Consider the following 24,799-nt stretch of genomic DNA (forward strand, 5'->3'; position numbering starts at 1 on the left):
ATTCCTGAAATCAGCTAGTGTTAGCATTCCAATCTACTTCTCTTATTTCCAAATTCCAATGGCTTTTACATTTTCATAGGGTTGGCTTTTCAATTGCTAGAAAAAAAACTTCTGGGATTCTTGTGGCAGCTGCATAAAATTTATTGATTAACTGAGAAAGAATTAACTCTGTAACAATACTGTGTCTTCTGACCCATGAATAGGGTACTTCTTTAGGTCTTCTTTGGTTTCCACCCACATTGTTTTGTAGTTCTCACTGCACAGGTCTTACATATACCTTATCAGGTTTAACCCTATATAGTTCATATAGAGTTTGCTAACGATGTTTATAGCTGTTGAATTTTGTGAAATTCCTTTTCTGCATTTATTGAGATAATCTTATGCATTGTCTTTCCTAATTTCTCAATATGGTAAATTACATTTCTTTCCTATTTCCTATAGTTTTTTGGACATATGGAATACAGTTGTAGTAACTGTATTAATGTGCTTGTCTGCTAATCCTTACAACTGTGTCAGCTATGGGTTCATTAGAATGAGGAATTTTTCTCATATTGTCCTTCCTGCCTGGTAATTTTGATTGGATACCAGACAATGTAAAATTTGCCTTCTTGGGTGCTGTATGAATTTGTATTCCTAGAAACATTCTTTGTTGTGGGATGCAGTTAAGCTACTGTGGCTTGATATTTTCAGATCCTGTTCTTAAGTCTAGGGCTAATTATTCCCCACAACTGAGGCAAGGCCCTTTTCAGTACTCTACCCAATGTCCCTTGAATTATAAGTCCTTCCAGCTAACTGGTAGGAACAGACATTCTGGTCCATATGGGCTTTAGTACCATTCCCTCTAATCCTTTGGGGTGCTTCATTTCCTGGCATTGGCTAGTTTCCTCACATACATTACTCTGCAAAATAATCAAGGAGAATCCTCTGTCAATCCACAGACTTTTCTCTTTGTGCTGCTCTCTCCTCTCCAGAACTCTACCCAGCCAACTCTTGCCCTCGGGCTTTCTCAGACTCTCAGGTCAGTCTCCTCACCACAGGTAGTCTGCTGAGCTCTACCTGGGTCCCTCCCTCCATGCTCTGGGATGTGAAAACTTTCTCAGTGCAGTCAGCTGAAATGATCATAGATTTTTTCAGGGATCAATGTCCTTCACTGTCTTATGTTCAAAGTCTTAAAAAACATTCTTTCATATATTTTGCATGCTTTTTTAGTTGTTTTGAGGGAAAATAAATCCAGTGCCTATTATCCATCTTGGCCTAAAGTAGAAGTCTGAGGGTCTCTTTTATTGTCTGTTGTTGCTGCTGCTTTCCTTTCATGCTATCTTGCCTCATTATCAACATATATCTTCAACATATATATTTTTTTTCACTTTTTAAATTATCATACAGTAAAATGGAGTTTTTCTTTAGATGTAGAGTTCTGAGAACTTTAGCACCATATATCCATAGAATTATTACCATAATCAATACAGAACAATTCAGTCACCTCAAAACAATGTCATTGGTTTATCCCTTTATACTCACATTCTCCCCCTACCTCTGACTCCTTGCAAACACTGATCTGTTCTCTATCTATAGTTTTTTTGAGAATGTCATTATAAATGGGATTATACAGTATGTAGCCTTTTGAAACTAGCTTCTTTCACTCAGTAAGCCTTTGGGGTTCACTCATACTGTTGCATGTGTCAATAGTTGTTTCTTTTTCAAAGCACCATAGTTTGTTTTTCCATTCACCCACTGCAGGATATTTGGGTTGTTTCCAGTTTGGGCAATTAGGCAACTGAACTGCTATAAACACTTATATATGTGTTTACTGAACATGATTTTTTATTTCTCCTGGATAAATACTGAGGATTGAAATTGTTGTCATATACTAAGTATATCATCTTTTATTTTTAAAATGCCCAACTATTTTCCAGAATAGCTATACCATTTTGCATTCCCACTAACATGAGAGATCCAGTTGCTCCATATCCACACCAAAACTTAGTATTGTTAGCTTAGCCATTCTCACAAGTGCGTGGTGACCCTTCACTATGGCTTTTATTTGCATTTCCCTGGTAGTCAATGACATTAATTTTTTTTAATGTGCCTAACTGCTATCCTTATGTTCTCTTTAAGGAAGTTGTCTATTCAAGTCCACTGTCCATTTTTTAGTTGAGTTCTTTGTTTCCTTACTGATGAGTTTTGAGAATTCTTTATATATTTCAGGAACGAATACTATGCTGAATATGTAATTTGCAATTATTTTCTCCCAGTCTGCAGATTGTCTTTTCATTCTCTTAACAGTGGTTTTCACAGAGCAAAAGAGTTTTATTTTGATGATGTCTGATTTATCCATTTTCTTCTTTTATGGGTTATGCTTTTGGTGTTAGATCTAACGACTCCCTGGCTCAGGTCACAAAAGGTTTTCTCCGATGTTTTTTTCTAAAAGTTATAGTTTTACATTTTATATTTGGATATACAATGAAATTTGAGTTAGTTATTATATAAGATGTCAGGCATAGGTCAAGGTTCAATTATTGCATATGTATAAGCAACTAGTCCAACACCATTTATTGAAAAGACTATCCTTTCTACATAGAATTGCTTTTGCATCTTTGTCAAAAAATCAAATGGCCGTATTTCTATGGATCTATTTCTGGGCTTTCTATTCTTTTCCACTTATCTATGTGCCAATCCCTTTGCCAATACTGAGCTTTCTGGATTACTGTAACATTAAAATAAGCCTTAATACTGAGTCGTGTGATGCCTCCAACTTCATTCTCCTTTTTCAAAACTGCTTTAGCTATTTAAATTACCTTTGTACTTCCATATAAATTTTAGAGTCAGACTGCCTATATCTGCAAAAATTATCCTGTTTGAATTTTTACTGGTATTGCATTAAATCTATATATCACTTTGGGAAGAACTGACATTTTTACTATGTTGAGTCTTCCAATCCATAAACATAGAATGTTTCTCCATTTATTTAGGTCATCTCTAATCCATTTCATCAATATTTTGTAGTTTTCACCATACAGATTCTGTATATGTTTTGTTACATTTATAGCTATTATCTTTTTTTTGAGTCACTGTAAATAGTATTCTTTCAAATTTTTAGTTTTTAATTGTTCACTGTCAGCATAGAAATATAGTTATGTTTGTTGTTGATTATATATCCTGTGATTTTGCTAAATCCTGTGTTCTAAGAGTTGTCTGTTGTTAAGAATGCTTGTGATTTTTTCCACATAAAATCATATTAGCTGCAGAGACAGTTTTATTTCTTCCTTTTCAATCCACATGCCTTTTATTTCTGTTTCTTGCCCATCTGGAATCTAAGATTTCTAGTGTGATGTTGAATAGGAATAGAGAGAGTGGACATCTATGCCTTGATCCCAATCTCTGGGAAAACACATTTAGCTTTTCACCACTAAATATGATGCTAGCTGTCAGTTTTCTGTAGATGCCCTTTATCAGGTTGAGGATGTTCCCTTTTATCGCTAGTTTGCTGAGCATTTTTATCATAAATGGATGTTGTATTTTGTCACATTTTCTGTATCAACTGATATGATCATGTATCTTTCCCTTTGTAGAGAAAGGAAATTCCCATTGACATTATATGGTGAATTAATTGATTTTTGAATATTGCCTTCCCAGGATATACTCCACTTTGTTATGGCATATTACTTTTTTTATAAATTTCTAGATTTGACTTTTTGATATGTTATTGAGTGTTTTTTTCCCCCTCTATATCCCTGAAAGATTAGCATCTGTCACTCTTTTTTTGTACTGCCTTTGTGTGGTTTTGATATAAGGGTGACGCTCGCTTCATAAAATTATTTGAGAAGTGTTCCTTCCTCTTCCATTTTCTGGATGAGACTGTATAGAATTGGTGTTATTTCCTTTATTAAATGTTTGATAGAATTTACCAGTGAAACTATCTGGGCCTAGAAAATTCCTTTGGGAGATTTTTTGATGCAAATTCAATCTTGTTAATAGGAGTATTCAGGTTATCTATTCCACCTTGGATGAGTTTCAGTAGTTTGTGGCTTTCAGAATTAGTCTGTTTCATCTAAGTTGTCAAATTTATGTGTGCAGGTTTGTTCATAGTATTCCATGACTAGTATCCTTTTACGCAAGATCTGTAGTGGTCTCCTTTTTTATTCCTGATATTGGTATTTTGTGTCTTTTTCTTTGTCAGTCTTACAAGAAGTTAATCATTTTATTAATTCTTTTCAAAGAATCAGTTTTTGGTTTCATTGTTTTTATTATTGTTTTTGTCTCAAATTTCATTGATTTCTGCTCTTATCTTTATTTCCTTCCTTCTGCTTGCTTTCGATTTTGTTCTAGTTTTCCTAATTTCTCAAAATGAAAGCTTGGGATACTGATTTGAGATCTCTTTCTTCCTCTAACCATTTAGTGCTATAAATTTCCCTTTAATTACTGTTTTAGCTGCATCCCACATATTTTAATATGTTGTATTTTCATTCTTGTCCATATCAAAATGTTTTCTGATTTTCTTTGAGACTTCTTCCCACAACAATACTGGTAAGAAAGGGCAAGCGCAGAGCCCTTTCAGCACACACCTGTGCAGCCCATGTGCCTCACCTGCACTGTGAAGGTAACTGGCAGGCCCAAGCCTAAGTGCCACCTTGACTTGGCTCATTTGGTGGAAAACTAGGACAGGGATACAGACAAGGACACAGCCCCACAGACTGCTCTGCATTTTGGGGCAACAGTGCAGGGTGAGGCCCTTGCACTTTGCTGGGCACACAGCACCTGCTGGCAAAACATAAGCACAGGTAAAGCCAGGCTGAGGACAATGAGGTGATGTGGAGCAATACACAGGAGGCACACTTAATTATCAAGGAGGAAGGTTTGAGGGGTTCTGGCTGCTCATACCTTGGCTGGTGTCTGGCTGCAGGGAGCTCAGAGGAAGTGGGGGTGAAGATTCGGGGGCCTCTGCTGCTGGATGCTCAGCCACTGGACAGATGATAAACCACCTCTTCCCAGTGTGAAGGACTAAGAGGCAGGGCAAAAACAGCTGGTGAGAGTGAGCAGGTTTCTCCCAAGGCTGGCATGACCCCTCCCCACCAGCACCAGACCTGCCGTATGGGGATTTGGGGAACTCCTCTCACACCAGTGGGGAGGATGTGCAACCCACTCAGGGGGTCCTCACTGGCAGAGGCTCTCACAAGTCCCCCCAGCACAGGCTTATGTCCCAGGACACCTGTGGTGCATCACTGAAGGGGTAATGCTGGCTGGGGGACCAGCAGACAGCAGTGAGTCCACACAGTGCTCCATCCCAACCCAGACCAGATATGGCTTCTCAGACAGGGCAGCTGTCCCCCGATGGGGGCACGCTCACCACACACTCCAGAACCCCCCCGCCGTGTGGTAGTCAAAACCCCTTACAATATGCTCATTGTGGGGCTCTTATCAAATGCCTGCTGGAAGGCAGAGAAGGGACAATGACAGATATGCCTCCTCCAAATGCATGTCTGATTGGCAGGTGTAGGCTTGAAAGGAGACATACCATTTTGCTGATACACCGGGGCATTCGCTTGGGGTTGGCGACTCTCCTGAAGGAGGTAAAGGATCAGAACTCAGCAGACTGCGTGGAACAAGAACTTCCTTCAGAGCACAGCACTGCCTCAAATCATCTGAGGGGCCTCAGGAGCTCGGACATTTCTAACTGAACTGAAGGCGCCCACCCTCCCAGCCACCTCACCCAACACTGCATGGCCTACAGACTCCTCCAGCAGGCGACATCACAGTGTTGTACTCACAGAGCCTGGAGTTGGGGGATAAGCAGGCCCAGACCCTCCTGGGACCTCTTACCCGGGACTTACCTCCCCAGAACCCAGGCCACAGGTGCTGAGGTGCGGCGGGCTCACCCCAGGGTCAGAGCCACGGTCCACATCCGTGTCCTCACTGAGCATGTCCTCTGCCTTGTCCATGACGTCCTTCATCTGCTCAATGAATGTCTCCCGCTCAGCCTGCAGGATGAAGTCGTGATCTACCTGCAACAGCACATGCAACCCTGCTGGTGGGGATGTACCTCGGGCCACTGGCCACACTGGGTCTTCACTGATTGATTTGCTTGACTTCTACTCTGGACTAAGCCCAAGAGGGGAGACACAGCCAGGAAGCCCAGTTCCCAACATCAGGGCTGCACGGTTTAGCAAGAGAAGCCACAGCTTGAGAAGCAGGCCCTCCAGGTGATGGGCCAGTGCTGCCCACAAAAGGCAGCCACCTGCAGAGGCGGGAGGACAGGTAAGGCTGGCAACCAATATTCTCTTCAGTGGGGTTGGCAGGCATGCGCCCATAGGACACAGGGAGACAGCCTCACAGTCAGTCCCAGGGGAAGGGCCACTGACTCATCTGACCAGGCAGGACACCTAGCCTCACCATGTAGGTAGCAATCTCGTCAGGTGCATCCCCATCCAGGTCGAACTTGAACGTCACCATCTTGTGGTTGTGTGTCTCCAGCTGGCACTCCACCATCTTGTCACCTGTGTTGCACACCTACAGGACACTCAGGCAGTGAGACCAGGGAGGAGACCGTGACTAGCCCCAGCCCTGTCTTGCCGGCCCGTTCTGCCTGGCTACTCACATTCAGGATGGTCAGCCGGGGCCGGCTGGCTCTCTCCTGGCGGGAGCGTGCACGCGTGGACCTGCGGTGATGTTTCCGAGCGGCCTTGCCTTCCAGCTTCCCCCCACCAAATGCACCTTCACAGCTGTCACTCATCTCTCTTCCAGAAGTGACGTCAGAACCTCCGTAACTACACAAAAACCAAGAATGTTACAGTACCCAAGGGAAGGGCCTGCAAGCCTGCCTCACGTGGAAACTTGGCTTTTCGGGAAACAGCCAGAAGCTTTACTGTCTGGGTGTGCTCACCTGGAAAACCTAGAGAGTCTAAAGCTGGCCATGCCCAGGAGAGAGACCCCTGAGCCTGCTGCCCTTCTCCCCCTGTAACATCTGTCCTAGGCAGCGTTGGAGTCGTAGAGAACACATGGCCTTTCTGACCCAGGACCTAGGTCCTCTCGGCTCCTGGCCTGTGAATCAAGCTTATTCGGCTTACAGTAAATGTCAGGATTAAGACACAATCCTCCCCCGTGCCTCGGTTCCCCCATCTGTTCAACAGCAAGGGGAACACGCCAACCAGATGGAGCTGTTGTAGGATTTGAGGAGACTTTGCGGAACACCAAGTTTGGTGCTGGCATTACCAGAAGGGTGGGACACATGGTCACTTCCTGTAACCAGTTCCCTCCCCAAATGCAACATTCTCCGTGCTTGAGGTGCTGGGAGACCCAGGATGTGGGCTGGACTCTGCTCTGCCCTCCAGGCCTCCCCACGGTCCCCAGACCTGCTGACTCTCTGTCCGCAGCCTCTCCCTTCTAGAAGGTCCTCGGCATTGCAGACCAGCACAAGGACCCAGAACACAACTGGGAGTATCTGACTACCAAATTTCAACAAGCACTGACAAAGACCCCAGAGGAGCTACCTGAAGCTCCACCACGTCAGACTTGGAAGTGAGCAACATTGTTAGAAGCCCTGACACATGAGGGCAAAGTGTGCTATTACCTCTCACAGCTCTGAGGGAGGCTCGGCTGCTTGTCCTGCGAGGCCTGCTCCTGAAATAAAACCATGGAAAGGAGGACAGGTCACATCCATTCCCCCGCGACACAGACGCATCAGTCTGCTGTCTCCCCACCTCCACAGCCCAGCCCACCACCCGCTTCCTTCTGACTGCAGCAAGCAAACCACGCAGGGTGGCAGGAGTGAGGGGTTTTATGTTAACGCTTGGAGCCAAGCAGATTTCTAAAAGCTGGGGCCACCCCCTTCCCAAACACGCTAACCCACTTTGATCATCCCCATGAGGGAGCACATGGCCCAGGAAGAATTGTCACAGGCCTTCCCATCGCCTCCAAAGAAAAGCACTCTGAATCCATGTGTAAAAATCACGGTCTCCAGCTGGATGTGTGATTAAAGAAAGTGTGACATCCAGGGACAGCAGAGGAAGATAAGAACAGCACCCATGGTGTCCCTGAGCACATGCTTCCACCTTCCCAAGGGCACCCCCGACTTCTAGGGCTGAGACCCAAGGTCATGGCACAGGAGGGCTGCCGTGGTGCTGGGATCAGGGTGACGGAATGGGGGCTGAGCCCCAAGTGGGGGGCCACACACCTCCGGGGGCAGCTCCACTGTCAGCTGAACGGCTGGGCAGGGACCAGTGACCCCAGGCCCGCTGGGCAGTGGCAGGTTAGCAGGTGGCAGGAGCGCAGTGGTCTGGACAGGCAAGCTCTGAGCAGCCGCCATCACTGTGGGAGCCAGGGAGCCGGGGAGCTGAGGCAGGAGCTCAGGGGCAGTAGGCGGCAGCACTTCTGGCAGAGGTGGGGAGAGAACGGCAGCTGGCGCGGGCACTGTGGGGACCTGGGTGGTGACATCCACGGCATATGGAGGCGGGTGGCCAAGCAGGATCTGGGGGCACAGAGGACAGGGATGCAAATTGGGGTGCAGGCCATTGCATTTCCTGAGGCTCCCGGACCAAAGCAGGCACTTCCACCATCCAGGCAGGTGAGCAGGAAATGCAGACATCCCTCTCCATCCACCCACACCCCACAGACAAATCCAGGAATGTTTGTATGCAGATTTAATGAAACAAACAAGAGCAGACACTCTCATGTCCCCATCTGTATAAAATCAAACCTAAAACTGCACTTCATCTCTGAACTCCTAGTTGAGTCAGGCTGAGAAGCTGTAAGTATGGCATACACTTAGCACCTGTCTGGGCTCCGTTGCCACCACCCTACAGGGCCAGGCCACCACGCTACTCCATCCAAGCCTCCTGTCAGGTCAAAACCCACATTCCGGGGCTTCCCTGGTGGCGCAGTGGTTGAGAATCCGCCTGCCGATGCAGGGGACGTGGGTTCGTGCCCCGGTGCGGGAAGATCCCACATGCCACGGAGCGGCTGGGCCCGTGAGCCATGGCCGCTGAGCCTGCGCATCCGGAGCCTGTGCTCCGCAACGGGAGAGGCCACAACAGTGAGCGGCCCGCGTACCGCAAAAAACAAACAAACAAACAAATCCTGCATTTCAATCCCAGCCATGGCAAGAGGGACTGTGGACCTATGCCTTCCATGGGGTGACTCAGGAGCTGGACCAGATCCCCTACTGTTCCCTCTTGAAAAGCTCTCATGGGGGAAGGCTAAGACAGGCTAAGGGCTCCAGTTCGGGGTTGAGGTTGGGAATGGGAATGACCCGCCACTGGGCCTGCTGGTATGAGACCAATAAGACACGTGGTACGTGGGGTAAGATGCGAAAGCCACAGCCTAGCCGAGGAGCCCTCTCTCCTGGAAAGACACCCCAGCTGGTGCATTCAGAGGAGTCTCTTCCCTCAGCACAGGGAAGTCTCTGGGCGGCCAGACAAGCTCATCAATAAACTCCAGACCCTCTGCCAGCTGGACCACAGAGAGGCCACCAGGCCTGGCCAGTGACCTCTAAGCACCCAGCACCTTCTCCAGCCACTGGCTGAGCCAACAACCCAGTGCCAACAGTGTGCCAGGCCAGCATGTGGCGTAAGGCACGGGCCCAGCAATGACACCACAGACCCCCAGGCCTCCACTCGGCCCTTGGCTTTCCCCAAATGGCCCTGACCCGAGTCAGTGTTACTCCAAGTAACAGACCAGGGAGGTGCCTGCTCAGTCAAGGCACTGGACTGATGCACCTCCTCACACTGGTTTTCAAACAAACACCAGCCTACTGGTCAATGAAAATCGTCCCTTCCTTCTCCGAGTACAAATCCCTTCTTCCGCACCATCGGCGGAAAGGCCGCCGGGTACACAGGCTGGGCAGGGAGCTGGGCCACAGTGGGGTGAATGGACAGGGCAGCCACACCCTGTGGACAGAAACATCCAGGAGAATCTGTGCATACTTATGACATAGTGCCTTACTCTAGAATGGATTCAGTACAAAATGAGCTAGGGGGACACCTGGCCCCTTAACACTTCCAGGATGACTCTTCATGACCAAATCAAAAGGGCAGGAGCCTGAGCTCAAACGGCAAAGGACACGCCCAACAGGCACAAAGCTGTTGAGGCTTAGAGCCAGGGTGGGGCCAGGTGGGAGGGCGCCCAGGTAAGAGGCTCCCTTACTTGGTGCCTTACAGGTGGGGGGATGCCCAGATGAGAGCCTCCCCAAGGTGAGAGCCCCCCACAAGGTGAGAGCCCCATGCCAGCTCCTCTCCTCATGTGAGGGTGGATAACTGCCCTGGAACTCCAAAACACGCGTGGGCTGCGCAGGTGTGTGGAGCCACGGGGAGGTCCACCCAGCCAGCAGGGTACGTGTCCCTGTATCCCTTCACTGTCAGCCCAACAAGCTGCCCATGGTCCCCACCTGATTCTGAGACATCATCCTTGTCTGCCATGACTGCCTTGGAACCAATAACCCATGGACACCCAGCACTGCCCAGTCCACAACCAACAGATCCCGTCTGAACACCATCTGCCTCAGTTCCCAGTTGCTGAGATGGGGGTTACCCGCCTACTTTACTTTGACAGGCAACAAGACAGGCAGCGTGAGCCTCTCCAGCGTCCACGGAGCGGCTGACACAGCTGCACTGAGACTGCCAACCCTATCCAGGTGAAGGCAGGGGCCACAATGCCCAGTGGCCAGGGGCCGGGAGCCCCCCACCACAAGCAGCTGCTACTGACACTTGGGAAGGAACCAAGAGTGGAGCTTCTAGCCACCCCAATCCCCAAGGCTCCTAACACGTGCTGGGAGGCGAGAGGAGGCAGCAGACACCCCCCATGCTGGATGAGACGCTGCAGCCATGGGACAGAGCTGCCTGCTTGTCCATTCCCACTCTGCTACCGGGGTCAAGGTGCTGAGAAGGAGCAGAGGTCCATGAACTCCTCATGTGCTAAGGGGTCTCCCAGTGCCTAGAGCGTGGGCCCTGGCCAGCAGGTGGGTTACCTGACTCCCAGCACCGGCGGCCGGAGCAGCCTGCTCGGCAAGGCGGGCAACACTTGGCTTGTGGGGTTGTGGCAGCATGGGGGGTGCCGGGTGGGGAGGGGCAGCCCGCACATTCTGCGCTGCATGGAGGGGAGAAGGCGGGACGTCGCTGGGCACCATCTGCGGAAAGGCCGCCGGGTACACAGGCTGGGCAGGGAGCTGGGCCACAGTGGGGTGAATGGACAGGGCAGCCACACCCTGTGGAGCCACAGCCAGCAGAGGGATGCCAGTAGCAGTGGCCGCCACGCTTGGCACGATGGTCTGGCATGGCACGGCCAGTGGTGCCCCTGTAGGGTGGGGCAGCTTGACTGTCTGCAGAGGCAGGGCCGGTGACGTGGGCAGGGGAGCAGTGGTGGCACTGAGTGGGAGGCTTGGCAAGATGACAGCCGGAGAGAAATACTGAGAGGGGGGAGGCACGGCGGGCCCACTGGTGGCTGGCAGGTCAGGAAGGGCTGCAGGGAGGCTGTCGACTGTGGCCAGTGGAGCGATGGGGGGGACAACAGGAAGTGGAGGCATCTGAAAGAGAACAAGCATGTCAGCCCCACCAAGACTTGGCCGTGCCTGCAGCACATCTGTACTGGGTGAGAGGATCCACGTCACCCACAGCTTCTGCCCCTAACACACTTTTGTGTAGCTTCTATGGAAGGGAACAAAAACAAACCCAATTTAAATGGAACCAAGTGTATGATACCACCAAACAGAAGGAAAGGCAGGAGGCCTCAAAAGGGTGTGGGGTGCAGACATGACCTTCAAGACAGCCCTGCCTTCAGCACCACCTCAAAGGGGCTCAGGCTGGGCCACTCTGAGGCTACTGCTAGGTGACTGCAAGGACATCAGGGGTTATAACAGTGACCATCAGATTCACAGCTTTGGCATGTTCTCATTCAGAAAGACCAGGACTGCCAGAGCTACCGGGACTGGCCCCAAACATCTGAAATTACTTTGCCTGATTCCCTCCAATCTGTATAAATTCACACTGAGACCAAATTCTTCAACAGGTTATCTCAAGAAAAGCATATCTTCCAGCCCCTCCTTGCTGGCCGAATGCCCCTGTGCCATGCATCCTGGGAGAGAGCAGCATCTCACAACAGCAGAGCTCTGGAACCTTCAGCGTCTGCTCTTCCATCCTGGAGACATCCCGTGGCTCTAGCACTTCAAACATTTCAGCAGATTCTCTGACAGTTCTCTCTAAAATAAAGCTTTTCTGGTTGCAGGCACATGAGCATTGCATAATATGTGCTTTTGTGTAATTATAAGACAGCGAAAATATGCAAACTGACCTCTGTGTATTTGAAAAGCAACTAAATGCCCCGACCACCGGGAGCAAAGTGGTGGGTCAACTAGATGATGAAAGTGACTCCAGTGCAGGAGTAATGAGGACAAGGCTGGTGACAGGCAACTGCTGACATGAAAGAACCTTCTGGGTGGTGCCTATAAACCGCAGGAACACTCACAGCTTCACTTCCCATCCTAGCTCTGCCAACACACTGTAATGGGATCCATGAAACGAAAGCCGTCCCGTGATCAAGGTTCACTGGAAACATGCATGACCACTGACAGCATTAGCCTGAGTGACAGCACCCAAGCATCAACCACGTGCTATCAAGTGATATTGGTCACGTGATGCTCCCCCGAAGACGGGCATCGGAAGTCACTTTTACAGTCAACTCTTCTTTGTAGTTGGCAAGCTGCTCGGCTGTCCCCTGGACTCCCAAGAATCCATGGTCAGCACAGCCTCGAGTAGCTCCGTGGAGGACGGTGACTATAGCTACGTGCTCACAGCCCCATCCTGGCTTCTCTGGTCTGACTCTGGACTAAACCTTTCCCCATCCCAGATGCATCTGGGGCAGAAGTCAAAGGCAGGAGAGCACGGCAGCCCAGCCGCCCTGTCATCAGGGAGTGTCTCTCTCTTGAGGGACCCGTGCGCCCTGAGGACAAGGAACAGCCAACCAGACTGGGTGAGAAGGTGAGGCTGTAGAGCAGGGGACAGAGGGGTACCTGTGGAGGGACTTGAGCAAGTGGCTGCAGGGGCGCCGGAGGCATCTGGAGGGGCTTCAGCTGAGCAGGGGCCACCACCTGGGAGGCTGGAGCCAGGTATGGAGGCAGGTTGGGGGGCACCGGTTGGAGAGGGCCCACAGGCTGTGGGGCCAGGACCTGTGGCAGGGGTACCGGCTGCGTCAGGTGAGGAGGCTGGGGTACCACCGGCTGCGTCAGGTGAGGAGGCTAGAAAGAGAGAGGGGCTTCTCTTAGACCAGTGCCCTCCTGAGACACACCTATGTACTTAGAAACAACAGAAAAAATCAACTCACACACATGCACACATACATATACCCACACACATGTTCAAACACCCAGGCTGGAGCCCGGGACACACAGATCTGGGAGGACCATTGTGTGCAACGGGGGCCTTCTGAGTGCTGCGGAACCCTGAACTCCACAGACACAAGAGACCAACCCCCACTCCCATCTACACCGTGGGCCCTGGGGAACTGCAGAGAAGGCGTATAGGGGGCCTGGACCTGCCAGGAGGCTCACAGACACTGGGCTCAGGCCAGCCAATACGGATGGGCAGGGCCTGGGGAGACCGAGGCACCCATGGTACCCATAAAGAGGGGCAGCCAGCACTCACCTGGTGGGCGGGGGGTGTGGGCTGGCCTGGGCCTGTCGGCACAGGGGCACTGGGCGGCGGCAGCCCAGGGGCGAAGCTCATGGCTGGCTCCGGGAAAGGCTGCTGTGGGAGCAGAGGGTGGGCGGGGGGCGGGATGGAGGCCACCGACAGGCCAGGCTGCAAAAAGCACCCAGAGCCACACTCAGGAGCTGTCCTAAGGAGCCCTGCCAAGCACACACTCACCATCTTCAGGGACCCATCTCTCACTCCCCGTGCCTGCCATCCTGCCAGGGACCCTTTCCGAGGGACACGATGCAGCAGAAGCAAGGTGTGGAGGTCCCTAAACCAAGAACAGCCACACCTCCCAACCAGGGAATGTCCTAGAACTTCAGCTCCACAGAATATCATGCTGTGAGAAAAAATCATTAAAAGAGATTTGTGGAACCCTGGAAAACACTTGTTATGACATTAAATGAGGGAAAGATAAAAAGGCATACGTGTCTTGTTTATAGGACAATATAAAATGTGTACATGTGGATATATTCACAAACAGAATATGGAAACGTGGGAATAAAACGTGGGACAGAGCTGGAGAGAGGGGTGCCCTGAAGAGCTGCGAGTCTCCCATGACTCACCCATCAGGAAAGAAACAAGGCCACAGATGTGAGCCCTCACCGCCAAGCACAGCATAGATATGGACTAGGAAAGAGTCTGAAATCTGAGTATTGGAATGTTTGATGCTATTAAGAACAGCTGCTAACTTGTTCATTTTTAGGTGCAATAATGGTACTGGGTTTTGTTTTCAGAGTCTTGATCCTGAAGAGATATAGACTGAAATATCTTGGGGCAAAACATCTTTCTGTCTAGGATTTACTTCAAAATAGTGGGGATGTGAGAAGCAGGTGAGAGCTATGGAAAAAAACACAGAGATGACTTCTGAAGGTGAGAGCACACCGACATCAGAAAGTTCTCTCACTTGTTTTCTAGATGAAACACGTGATTTCCAAAACCATTACCACTCATTTCACCTTCTGCAGTAAACGCTTTATGAAAAGCAGCATGGGGTAGAATGGAACCTCTCCTTTGCATTCACTTGAAGCCACAGGGCGGAATGAGTCACCTGTGCACATGTTCCTAGAGCCGCAATCCCTAGCCCAGCGGGAGTCAGGAGCTCAGGCAGCCTGGAGGTCTCAGAGGAGCGGCTTGTACTCCTGACTCCACCATCTGTGCCACTTCTTCCCTGGGTCCCAGGGGCAAATCACCATGGCAACCCTCCCCAGGAGCCCTCAGTGCACCCTGGGGACCCCTTCTGTCCAAGGTGTTTTTGCATAAATAGGCAAAAGATGGGAGAGAACACTCCAGCCAATTTTGGGTGCATCCTGGCCAGGCCCTCGACCTACCTGTGCACGGGCATCCCGGCCTGTGAGCCAAAACTAGGACAGGGGCAGTGCTGCAGGGACCTGGGTGGAGAGCACACTGTGGGGCCAGGGAAAAGTATGACCCTGCCCTAGAGGGGATGAGGGCCGGTGGAAGGTTCTGGCTCAGCCCTAGCATGGGTGACCTAAAGCTGAGAACCACTGCTCTGAGAAGCAGGTGGCCTTCTCATAAATGAACTCTTCCTGCTCTAAAATCATATTTCACTTAATTTTGTGAAACGAGTCAAACTGCAAATGAATACTGGGTTCCAGTCAGCAGAGGCGAATGCTTCAATTGCTTTTCCAAAGGGACCTTCTGAGCCTGAGCAGTCAGGAGGGGAGGGAAGAGAGACAGTGGCCAGGAAGGCTGGGGCCCGGCACTCAGCAGCCCCAAAAGGCAGCCACGGTGTGAGAGTGCGTGACTGAAAGCACACGTGAGAGCGTGGAGTGAGAGCACATGTGAGAGCATGTTGGGAGCCACTGTAACGCGAGGCAGGAGACGCTCTTCGGGCAGGGGCACTGGCCCTGACCACTTCTGGGCCTGAGGGGCATCTAAATCTCTCCCTGGACCCCTCTCCACAGCCTGGCTCAAGGGCAACTTCCCTGGGACTGACCATTTGGGACTGGGAAGCAAGCAATTGTTTTGCTTTCTTTAACATTAAAAAAAATCAAAATAAAAAAGCAAATGCTAAATGTGACTCCCTCATCTAGCAATTTCCACCTCATCTAACAAATTATTCCACAGGCATAAAGAAGCATGAGGCCCTTTCAATCCTACTTCTCAAACATCACTGAAAATGCTTCCTGTGATTTGGTCGTTTCCATACCTCTAACTTTTAATGGCTGCATAATATGTGGTGGAGAAATGACAGGAGATACTTAACAGTCCCTCAGTGAAGCTAGACACTGAGACAAAATCAAAGGTTTCATTACTATAAATGATGCTTTTCTGTCACCTTTGCAACAGTCAGAAGTAACTTTTCAGGCTCAGCGTCAGTCACAGGGCGGGACCTTGCCAGGTTTATCACAGCTTTGCAAGCACTGGGTGTCACTGGGCTCTGTTTCCAGTATTTTCTCATCTGGCAGGTCTTCCAGGGTACACCATAGGCTGCTCCAGCCTGCAGCCCTGCAGTTACTGGCAAGGATGGACCTCCCACGGGCCTGCTTTTGCATGGCTGGGAACTGACAACAGGCCAGCACTGACTAGATGGACCATCACAGACTCTAGTCCATGTGGACAGGAACTCTGGCCAGAAGGGGTGGGCTGACTCACCACGGCAGGCTGCTGGTAGGCCCCCAGTGAGGGCAGGCTATGTGGCAGGACAGGCCCGTCACTCACGCTCACAGGGGGGCTGCACACACACTGGGCGGGGGGCTGCACTCCATCCGCCAGCGAGCCCAGCACAACGCTCTGCTGGCTGCTCTGCGAGTCCGAATACACCGTGGAGCCCTGGCCACTGTCAAACGTGCTGTCCGCTGGGGAAGGAGGACAAAAGCACAGCTCAAAGCGGGCACCCCCAAACATCACCCCCACAGCACTCCAGCAAGTCTCAGGGAACGCAAACATGGGCTAGCTTGTCCTTGTGTTTTCTTCTGTAAAACAAAGACTTGGTTACATTTCCAGATCACATACATAATAAATGTGTGTCATTAAAAAAAATCAACTAAAGAACGGTACAGGGGGCTGTAACTGTACCACCCAGCAATGGCCCTGGCAGCCTGCCCACACACTGCCTGACATCTGTTGGTGCTCACCATGGGCCACCATGGATCCCAGGTGGGTACCTTGCACCACCCTCAGTAGGCAGGACAACTTCCACCAGCTTACAGATAGGGACCTCATCTGGCACCTGCCCTGGCCTTGAAAGTGAGCACTTTCAGCTCTTCAAAGGCACCAGATGGAACGTCCAAGTTAGGAAAAGCTATAGTCATGCAGAGGAAAGAACTACCACCTGAGTTTTATAGCAGGGGAGGGAGGTCTCAGGACCCTGACCACCTCCACTCACCACAGCAAAGAGCCTGAAGTAGGAAGACCTGGGTCCAAATCTAGCCCCTCGCTTCACAGGCCCAGGTGTAACGTGGTTGGAAAATGGGGCGGACGAGGTGCCTGCCCCACAGAGAGGCCATAAAACGGGGACCCAGAGATTCCACGGCCCAAGGCAGCCCCCCAAGAGGCCAGCCTCACCCAAGATCAGCCCAGATTGGCCATCAAACCCAGCCTGGGTGGAAGAAGCTGCCTGCACATGGGGGCACAGACAAGACTGCCACGGCCCACAGGCTGGTCTCACCAAGCCTGGGAAGACACCTGGGAAGACAGGGCACCTGCATGGTCATGCCAGGCAAGAGTGAAAAGCAAAAACCTATTTGAAGTGGCACTTTTGTTTTACTGCCTCCAGATTCCAAAAGCTACATAAACGTTAGGATTTGTCACCTATGAACACCAAGCTATCTATGGGGCACCTTTTAGTGTTGGCCTCGTGTCCATTTGTAATTTAAACAAATACAGTAAAAGAGGGCACTCTTGTTGGCTTTGCAACAAAATAATTTTTCCCAAGAGCTGATCAGAACTTATTTTGACCCAGGAAGACTTAAGAATGGTGAGGTTTGATTGTGCAAAACCAATTTAACAAGTGGCTCTGAGTTTTGATGAGGTGGCTGGTAGTCATTGCTACTTAGAGACAGAGACAGAGAGCATGTGCAAGTGAGAGACAGAGTGTGGGCACATGAGACAGAGACAGAGAGGTGAGTGCATGAGAGAGAGTGTACAGACCAGTTTCAAGTAGAGTGACTCTAACCATGTATGTGACATTTTAAATTTCTAAAGTGAATGTGTTTATTTGTATAATAAAAATTATTTTTAAACATCCCTTTTAACCTATTGACAAATTGTGTTCTCACGGTCACAGATGCTGGCCCAGGCTTGAGCCTGATCTGGTTAGCTGATGGGCAGCTAACAGAAAACAGAGTGGGGAGTCAAAACATATGATATTTGCTGCACCTTCCAATATATGAAAGTGTGTGTGCGCCCATCTTGCTATCTAAGACCAGGTCCCCTCCAGTGATGTGTGTGCTGCCTGCGTCTACATTAGTTCATCTTTATGAAGCACAGTGTGGTCCAGCCAGCCCCAGGCACTGCGGCCAGAGGGATGGCTTTCTGTTCTGACCCACTGCAAGGTGCAGAAGAGCACATGCAGGGTGCTGTGGGCTACAGATCAGAGGGAGACACAGGGGTGCCCACGTGTGCCCACGCGCCTGTGCACATGCACCTGTGTGGGTATATTCTATGTGCACACGTGTATGTATGTATACATATGCGTGTTGAGCGTGTGTGTGGTAGACTGCAGGTATAGGTTACGTCTGGAAGTTATCATCTCTGGAAGTTAAAGTTAAAAGACTTAAAACATCAGTGACCTCCAGGGAGGACAATTAACTGGCTTCTGCTGTATACCCTCTTGGATTTTCTGAATTTTATAAAATGTGACTAAATGTAGTCTACTTTAGAGAAATTATGGTAAATAGGTAAAACTTTTTGAGAAGTATGGCCACTACGTGAAGCACACCCATTCTTAGTCAGTCAGGGAGGGGATCTGTCTGCAGACGGAACGCCCACCCTAAACTCATCTGTTGATTCACATCTATGCAACGGGTCGAGCCTGTGTCACAACATCTTACCACAGCAGAGCATTTTCTAGGTCACAGACTGTATCTGTTCAAAGTTCAACAAAAGGAGATTTCTTAATTCCTGTCCTAGAAATTTTTCAACTAAAAGTTATGTTTTCAGAGTGTGTAGTGGTATGTCAGGCGTGGAAAGCCTTTTCCTGCAAAAACTTTATGCTCTTGAACTAATTTTTCGGTTTATCAGAAAATGGAGTGATGATGTAGCGATTCTGTTCTCCAAAGCAAACTTGAGCAGGTAGGAGAGAAGTAAACAGTAGGCAACCTATCTCAAAGTGATGGCCAGCCAGCCGATGGTTTGAATTCAAACAGCCTGCTCTGAAGAATGTTTAGCTATTTTACTGATAAAGAAAGGATGTAACTATTAAATAGATTACACAGACTATTTTGGTCTTTCCACACAAACAACCTGAAATAGTGGCTTGGGCAGGTGGCTCAGCTCTCCATGCTTATTCACAGAACAGACAGAAAAGGCTACATCCCCCATCCTCAGCTCACGGCTAAATTTTTAGGATACTGAGGACTTCCACTTAGACATGGAGAAGACACAGGATTCTTCATTCCAGTGGTCTGAGATGAAGCCAGCTACAAAGTGACTCCCACCAATCCATCAGTGACACTCTCTGGGAAACACACTAAAGGTCTCAAAGGTTCAGTACCAGAAGGGAGATAACCTTGGGGACGGACAATCCGAGCAGCAAAAGTCACAACCAAGACCATGACATGACTAGAGGCTGCAGCCACTGGCAGCCCCAGGACCACAGCATGTGGCACAGACGCCTCCACTGGTCAGTGACTCCAGGCCTGAGGTCCAGCCCTCAGGTCCCCTGTGAGGCTGGGACTGATATATTCCAGACGGGATAAGTAGCTGAACTTAAACAAGCTCTATCCCTGCTGGCTCGGGGGGCACAGGAGGTTCTGGGTCTCCCTGGATATTTGTCCCCCACCTGTCCTGAGAAGCTGGACTTCAGGGAGACTTAAACCCCTCTGGGAACAGATCTCTTTGCAACGTGGGGATGCTTCCAGTGCCCTCCCTGGAAGAATGTTTGCCCACACCAATCATTCATACCCACGGGGTGGGCTAAGGGGAGGGCGGCAGGGCAGGGGGGCCCTGGGGAGGGCAGCACTCACAGGCCAGGGAGGTGGCGCTGGCCGGCAGCGCCGGGGTGAGGAGGTGCTGGTCGGCCTCGGGCTCCTCCAGCTCTGGCGGCCCAGCCTGAGAGTGGTAGGTCACCTGGACCTGCAGGGGTGTGGGTGGGCCCCTGGCCTTGTCAGGGCTGCCGGGGTCCCGCTGCTCCTGGGGCTGCAGTGCTGGCCAGATCCTCTTCCGCCGCCACTGGATCAATGCCACGCGGTCACGGATGGACTTGGCCACGATCTTCACATCGCTCTCATGGAAAAATCCCGACTCAATCTGCAAAGGAAATCACCGTGTCGCTACTGGGATCGGCCCCAACCACATGCCCCACTACCAGGCAACCCTGCCGTATGCACTGCCGCCTCCTGCTCGTGGGGTCTCTGCCCAAAGTCCCCTCCTCGGGTCCCTCACCCCCACCACCAAGCCCGCTCCTCTCGTGGACACTCTCGTCATCCCATAAGTAAATATCCTCCCGCCATCGACTGTATATCCACAGGGAGAGTGACCATCTAAACCTACACTGACCCGGCTCCTGGCGGCGACAACACAGCAGATGCTCGTAACCATGGGCTGGATGTGTGAGGGGGCAGGGAAGATCCTAATCTGCCTCTGGCAGGGCCAAAACTCAGAGTAGCCCCTCACTGGCTGGGCCCCAGGGCTTTCACGGAGCCCCTTGCTCAGGCTGGCCGAGGGCGGGAAAGTGGTCCTGGCTGCATCTGTGTGCTCAGGGACAGGGACAAGTAGCCTCAACCAGTCCTCAGTGCTGTCCTGGACATCCTCTGAGAAGTCACAGAGGCTGGGGGAAGGAGGCACGTTTAGTAACAAGAGACCAGTAAGGTGTGTACCCATGCCTAGCAAAATTCTGAACCCACTTTTCCCAACGGAGCATTTGAGAGCATTTGAGAGCATTTGAGAGCATGTGTAAATGAATCAAGGATCTCCAGGAAACATCAGAGTGCTCTCTGAGAATATTTACGGCAAAACCACAAAACAGCGGAAGCCAGGCTCCTCACCGTCACTGTGGGATTCCCCACGTGAAACAGGAGAAAACCAGAGAACAAACCTTGTGGCGCTGGAATCATGTGAACTCATGATTTTCAAAGTACAACACACACAAATATGCCAGATGTAGACGTGAGTGTGTACGTTTATGGTGTAGCATGTGCTTCTGAACTGAGTGGGCCCAGGCCAACGACCGGAGATTGGCCGCTGTGAGAGTGGGTTCAGGCTTGCAGGGAAAGGGCGAGGGGAGCTGGACATCTCACTGTGCCTGAAATCAAGGACATGCTCAGAAAATGACAGACATGCAGGACAACATGGAAGCTAGCACCCAGGGCCTCCCACTGGTTGAATCTGGGGCATTCTGAGCACCAAAATAAACAGTGATGTATGATGGTTTGAAGGACGTGTCTACAAATGCACACAGGAGAAACGAAAGTGATCTGTGGTGGCAGAAGTGATGGGTTTGCTGCCAGCGTGAGGGTACACAAAGGGGGCCCACATACAGGCAGTCTCTGTCTCTCTGTCTCTCAATCTATCTCTCAGCCTCTGTCTCTCTGTGTGTCTCCCTCTGTCTCTGTCTCTATCTCTCTGTCTCTCCCTCTGTGTCTCTGTCTCTCTCCCTCCTGTGGATCACCTGCTCCCATGAAGCCATGTCATGAGCTGCCCTATGAATGTCCCACCTGGCTGGGAACTGAGTGTCCCGCCACCAGTCAGGTGAGCAAGCAGACACAAACCCTCGGCCCTGGCAGACACACTGGCTACACCTCATGAGGAGCCCTGAGCCAGAAGCACCTGCTGAGCTACTCCCGGATACCTGACCTCGGAGACTGCGCAAGACCATAAGTGTGTACAGGCCTGTGTTTGGGGTAATTTGTTGGCAGCGATAGGTAACTCACCAATGGAGCATACAACCTACTGAATAAAAGAGAAACTGTGAGTGCACACAGATATAAACAAACGGCAAGCCTGGTGAAAATGGAATATTTACGTAGTTTCAAGGTACCTCCCCACAAAATAGTTATTAATTATAACTGCACATGGACACCCCTGGCAGAAACCCTCAACCACGTGATCTCAGGGAGTGTCCTCAGTGGGCTGACCGTGGTGAGCGACCCTGATCTGCGCTCTTGCCATGAAGGCATCACTGGACAACTCGGACCCTGGATGGGGCTGGGTTGCTCTCCCAGTTCTGACAGCCGAGGTGGCTGTTAGGAAAGTCCCTGTCTGTGGGAAACAGGCACGGGTCTGGCCAAAAGAAGTCACCTTGAACAGTTCTGTTCCACACTTGCAACTTTTCTATAAGTTTGTGATTATTTCAAAAGACTCATTTCAGAAGACAACTCCATTTGACAGAATGAACTGTGCTGAAATCCTGCAGACATCCACCCTGAGGCCCCCGCCAGGCTCAGACCAGGACGGGGAGGTGTGAGCAGGGCTGGGCACGTGGCCAGGACTTGCTGAAGAGGCTGAGCCAGGGTTCAGCACCCATCCTCAGTGCCACCCCCACGTGGCTGACCTGACCAGAGGCCGCTGGAAAGAAAGCAGCCCACAGACACGCTTGCCTGCCATTTCTATTTTCTGCCCATGACCCATTTTCCCTTCCATCTCCATTTTCACAGTCACCCCCCAGTGATCCTCTCCAAGGTGTTTCTTCTATTTTTTCCCAAACAGCAGAGAATTTGGCCACACTGGAACATCCTATTATCTGGAGGCTGTGTAGGAGAAGGGCTGGCACCACAAACACGAGAATCCCTGGGCTAGGCTACAAGTTCCCTCCCCTCCCACCCTGGGGGTCTACACGAGGGGTCACTTCCAGATCAGAGCCAGCCCAGGTCCCCAAAGAGCCCACCCTTCTCTGAGCCCTGGGGGCATCTTTGTTCTGATCCACATTCACACAGGCCTCCCCAATGCATCCCCCACCCACCACCGGTACCCTCCCCACGCCCCCTGCTGGGGGGAGATTGTAGAGGGAGAAGAGAAAGCTATCCCATGGGCCTGCCTCCCACCCCCAGGTAGCCTCAGGAAGACAGCCTCATCATCTTCACCACTCAACAGTCAATAAGCTCAGGTGTTAACAACAGGGCAGCCCAGACCAGGTGCCAAGTCCTAGAACTGGCAGTGCAGTGACACCCCTATGCTTTCAAAGCACTTCCTTTGTAAGGTTACCATCTGTTTATGATAACCAACACTGGTGTTTCATTCGTAGTCATCTCCTCTTTAAATTACTTTAAGTTTTGAAGAAGTGTGTGTGTTGAGTTAAAGCCATCAGCAAGTGAACACCCAGCTGAGCAACCTGGGAGCTGCGAGCTCTGAAACTCTGCCCAGCTGGGGCTTCTTCGGAGTCCTAACACCTGACCCAGGGACAGCCCAGGAGAGGCCCAGGCAGCTGCCATCAGGACCCCAGGGAGAAGGAGAGCCCCAGACCCCAGGGTTGGCTCTGGTATTTACGGATGGGTGGGAAGGGGAGGGGAGTAGAGGGAAAGTTAGACCCTGGCCAACGGCTGCAGGACCAGCACTGAACCTGCAAGGACCAGCCAGGAGCCAGGTCTCGCCAGGGTTCAGGAGCAGCAGCCAGTAACAACCGGGGCACTCACACAGGTGGAAGACCCCGCTGTGTGAATGTGGCCACTTTCATCACAGGCACTCCAGGGCTCTGGGCTCATTCTGTTTCTTAAGCAGAGTGTCAGGTATGTGTTGTTTTTCTATTATTCCTTGACTGAACACAGTGATGTACCTTCTTCTGCAAGGATGCCATACAGCACAGAGGATGTTCCCCATAAGAAGGCGCTTTTAAAGGAGACAGAGGAGAGGGAAGGGGGAGGCGCCAGGCCCAGGGCTTGCACTGTGAGCTCTTGGAGACACCTCCCACCCGTGAGTCCAGTCAGGTGCCAGGGACTTGGTGAGGACCAGGCCGTGGCTACAGGCACAGGCATGTACGCAAGGACCTGGGGGCTGGGCAGCATCTGTGCTGCGGCCAGGGGCCAAGGTATTTTCTATGTTGAGGCAGAGAAGGGATGAGTCCTCTCAGGAGGGTGGGCAGGTCCTGGGAAGGGGCCCAGGCCACGTTTGGGGACCACTGTCTTATAACTGAAGAGTGTCTGGAACAGAACCAAGAACAGAGCTGGAGCTGAAGGAGGTACCTGGTCCAGCTGAGACGCAGATGGCACCGGCTGTGTGGGTCCCAGATGCCTCCAGGACAGGTCACCATGTGGAAACTGTGTGCCCTGTCATTCTCATGCCAACACTATGCAATGCTCATGGTGGAACGAGAACACTGCTCTCCACCTGTGCTTCCTGAGGTGCCTGCACCTCGACAGACACACCCCCTCAAGGCTGTCCAGGGACCCACCTCATCTCCATGCAAGCCTAGCCAACCCCCCCGAGGCCTCCCTCTGCTCCTCCTGCCCCCGGGACACCTGGAGCTGCTAGCCAGGTACCCCCAGTCCCCGCGGTCCCTCCAGGACACTTTCCATATGCAACCCACCTTCCTGAACCTCAGCTCACAGGATACCAGCCTGCACACCACCTTGATCGTTACTTATGTTTTTGCTTTAAACTTCAGCAGAAAGCATGGAGAGACCACAGTGTCGCAGTATGGAAAAACAGAGATCCTGAATTATAGGACTGATGGGCTGGTAATTCTCTTTTTTTTTCTTTTTTAATTTTTTTAATGTGGAGTCTAAAAAAATAATACAAATGAATCTATATACAAAACAGAAACAGACTCACAGACATAGGTTACCAAAGGGGAAAGGGAGGGGGAGGGACAAATTAGGACAATAGGATTAACAGATACAAACTACTATACTAAAATAGATGAACTGGTAATCATCTTAATGCAACTCTCAACAAATATGTAGCAATTCAACAGTGCGCACTATGCAAGGTCATAGAAAGATCCTCCCAGAAGCACAGAGCTAAATGATACTGTTAAATCCGATTACAGCAGAGGTGTCTGTTTCTAG

General features: G+C 50.7%; 1 protein-coding gene across 10 annotated transcripts in view; it reads right to left on the reverse strand.

Annotated features, from left to right (window-relative positions):
• Positions 1-24,799, reverse strand: part of WNK2 (WNK lysine deficient protein kinase 2) — a 158,642-nt gene that overhangs the window by 79,053 nt on the left and 54,790 nt on the right. For 7 of the 10 annotated variants that reach the window (XM_032635698.1, XM_032635706.1, XM_032635703.1 and 4 more), the window contains exons 8-19: positions 19,826-20,108; positions 16,293-16,495; positions 13,626-13,781; positions 12,995-13,219; positions 10,958-11,512; positions 8,171-8,464; positions 7,568-7,617; positions 6,596-6,764; positions 6,391-6,507; positions 5,832-6,002; positions 5,516-5,561; positions 4,882-5,001 (exon numbers count right to left, since the gene is read on the reverse strand). In XM_032635698.1, the coding sequence (XP_032491589.1) occupies positions 4,882-5,001; positions 5,516-5,561; positions 5,832-6,002; positions 6,391-6,507; positions 6,596-6,764; positions 7,568-7,617; positions 8,171-8,464; positions 10,958-11,512; positions 12,995-13,219; positions 13,626-13,781; positions 16,293-16,495; positions 19,826-20,108 (2,389 nt within the window). The remainder of the gene's footprint in view (positions 1-4,881; positions 5,002-5,515; positions 5,562-5,831; positions 6,003-6,390; positions 6,508-6,595; positions 6,765-7,567; positions 7,618-8,170; positions 8,465-10,957; positions 11,513-12,994; positions 13,220-13,625; positions 13,782-16,292; positions 16,496-19,825; positions 20,109-24,799) is intronic. The other 3 variants (XM_032635702.1, XM_032635707.1, XM_032635704.1) reach the window with 3 other exon arrangements.

This window comes from Phocoena sinus, chromosome 6, assembly GCF_008692025.1.
Source record: "Phocoena sinus isolate mPhoSin1 chromosome 6, mPhoSin1.pri, whole genome shotgun sequence".
NCBI classification, from domain to species: domain Eukaryota; kingdom Metazoa; phylum Chordata; class Mammalia; order Artiodactyla; family Phocoenidae; genus Phocoena; species Phocoena sinus.